Source organism: Theobroma umbraticum, unplaced genomic scaffold (assembly GCF_002168275.2).
Source record: "Theobroma umbraticum cultivar Fairchild unplaced genomic scaffold, ASM216827v3 scaffold_20.0, whole genome shotgun sequence".
Classification (NCBI taxonomy): domain Eukaryota; kingdom Viridiplantae; phylum Streptophyta; class Magnoliopsida; order Malvales; family Malvaceae; genus Theobroma; species Theobroma umbraticum.
The window spans coordinates 2,106,032-2,107,779 of NW_018397266.1; the positions used below are offsets into that span (position 1 = coordinate 2,106,032).

Here is a 1,748-nt window from a genome sequence, read left to right on the forward strand (position 1 = left end):
AGATAAAGGAATTTCCAGCAAGCTGAGCTAAGAAGCAGAGCAAGATGAGAAAAATATTTTTATCAACAAGCAACTGATATCTTTTCATTTCTTGTATTTATATTAACTCTTGCCTCGTGATTACAAATATTCCCACAAATTTCGGATCTGTGATGAGCACAAAAAAACAGAATAAGACAGCTGAGCACTAACAACCAAAACGACAAATTTTAGTGCCAGCAACAGTACTTAGCATATGGAGAAACAACTAGAAGAAGAGAAATTGAAAACATGAAACGACACTCAGCTAAGTCGTATGACTATGCTGTTAATAACAATACTCATATAAATGACACTATAGGCAGCGTTTCAATAACAAAAATTAAATTTAAACGATGCCGCATAGACACCCTTTTACTTCCTTCTTCAGCACTGTTGACTCATGCCCTTATTTGAATTTTTACCTGCTGGAATCATAAACTTCAACATTCAATGATAACCTCTACAAGGATCACGTGGGTTTACTTTATCCTCCATCATCATCATCATCATCATACTCGATTCTTTGATATTTTTTTGGTTTATTAAAATCTTATGTTTATCATATTATTTTCCAGTTCTTTTGAATATCGTGCACTTTTATTGAAGTTGAATGACTACTGTATACGTTTTGGAAGGAGATGCTTGTAAACGATTTGCTCTGGTAGTGACAGCTTAGAAGAATATTTTCTTGTTTGGGTTGGGCTTTTTCTCCAGCCCAAGCCCTTTTCTGCGTACTTGTCTCATGTGCTTATTGCTTTCCCTCCTGCCCATCTTTTATAGATATAGCTATGGACTTATGGCAGCACGCCAGAAGAGTCTTATTGTTTATGTTGGTCGTGAATTGAGCATAACTAAAGTCTGCTAAAACATCGCACAATAAGATTTGTGAAGTTTGTTAAACGGAATTAGGAACAAAAGGCTGCTTAAGTGTATAACTTGGTATTTTCTTACAATTAAACTCTTATGAAATTTTACTATTAAAATCATATCTTAGTGTAGTTTTCGTTTATCTGATAAAATACTTTACAACTTTAAATTGTCCATGAGTTGATCTTGAGCTTGCTTAATTAAACCAGAGAGCTGAACAAAGATTGAACACCATAAATTTGTTTAATGATTGAGCTTGGTATCAAGAGGTTGAAATTTACTTGAGCTTAAGTTGACCATGGGGAATCATCCTCTTTATAAAGCCAATCCCGAACTGGTTGCTGTGTGTCTATGCATGTTAGCTCATTTTTTAGCCCTAATTATGTAGTTTGCACTTAGCTCCCTTTGGCTTTCCATTTGCATTAGATTTTGCGCTTGAGTTATTTATTTTCAAATGCCGTGGAAAAAGATGTAAGAGGTTTGTTACTGGCTTAATCTGCCCAAATGGCCGTCCATACATGCATTTGCTTGTATATGTCTGAATCAGTTGAGCTATGTCAAGAAGTGAACTCTTGTTACTTTTTCTGCTTTCTCAATTATAGTTGCGTATTGACTGCTTTGGATTCATATGATCTTTCGCATTTAATCTCAATTTCTAGGTGGAAAAAATTCCAGTTTCATTTCAAACCACGGATCATTATCTTGGGTCATATGTTTTGCCATTGTTGGAAGAGACGCGAGCAGCAATACGTTCATCTATGGAAAGTATAGCTAGAGCGCCTTATGCTGAAGTGAAATATCTTAACGAGGCAAAGCCACATGGGACATTATCGTTTAATGTAAATGTTGATTACTGGAGA

The 1,748-nt window shown here is 35.3% G+C and overlaps 2 protein-coding genes across 2 annotated transcripts in view; both read left to right on the forward strand.

The window, feature by feature from the left end:
• Window positions 1–1,748, forward strand: part of LOC110423454 (uncharacterized) — a 14,748-nt gene that overhangs the window by 5,348 nt on the left and 7,652 nt on the right.
• The window catches only part of LOC149526742 (helicase sen1-like), a 5,627-nt gene that overhangs the window by 3,423 nt on the left and 456 nt on the right, over window positions 1–1,748 (forward strand). The window contains exon 7 of the mRNA XM_089784645.1: window positions 1,548–1,727. Coding sequence (XP_089640771.1) covers window positions 1,548–1,727 — 180 coding nt within the window. The remainder of the gene's footprint in view (window positions 1–1,547; window positions 1,728–1,748) is intronic.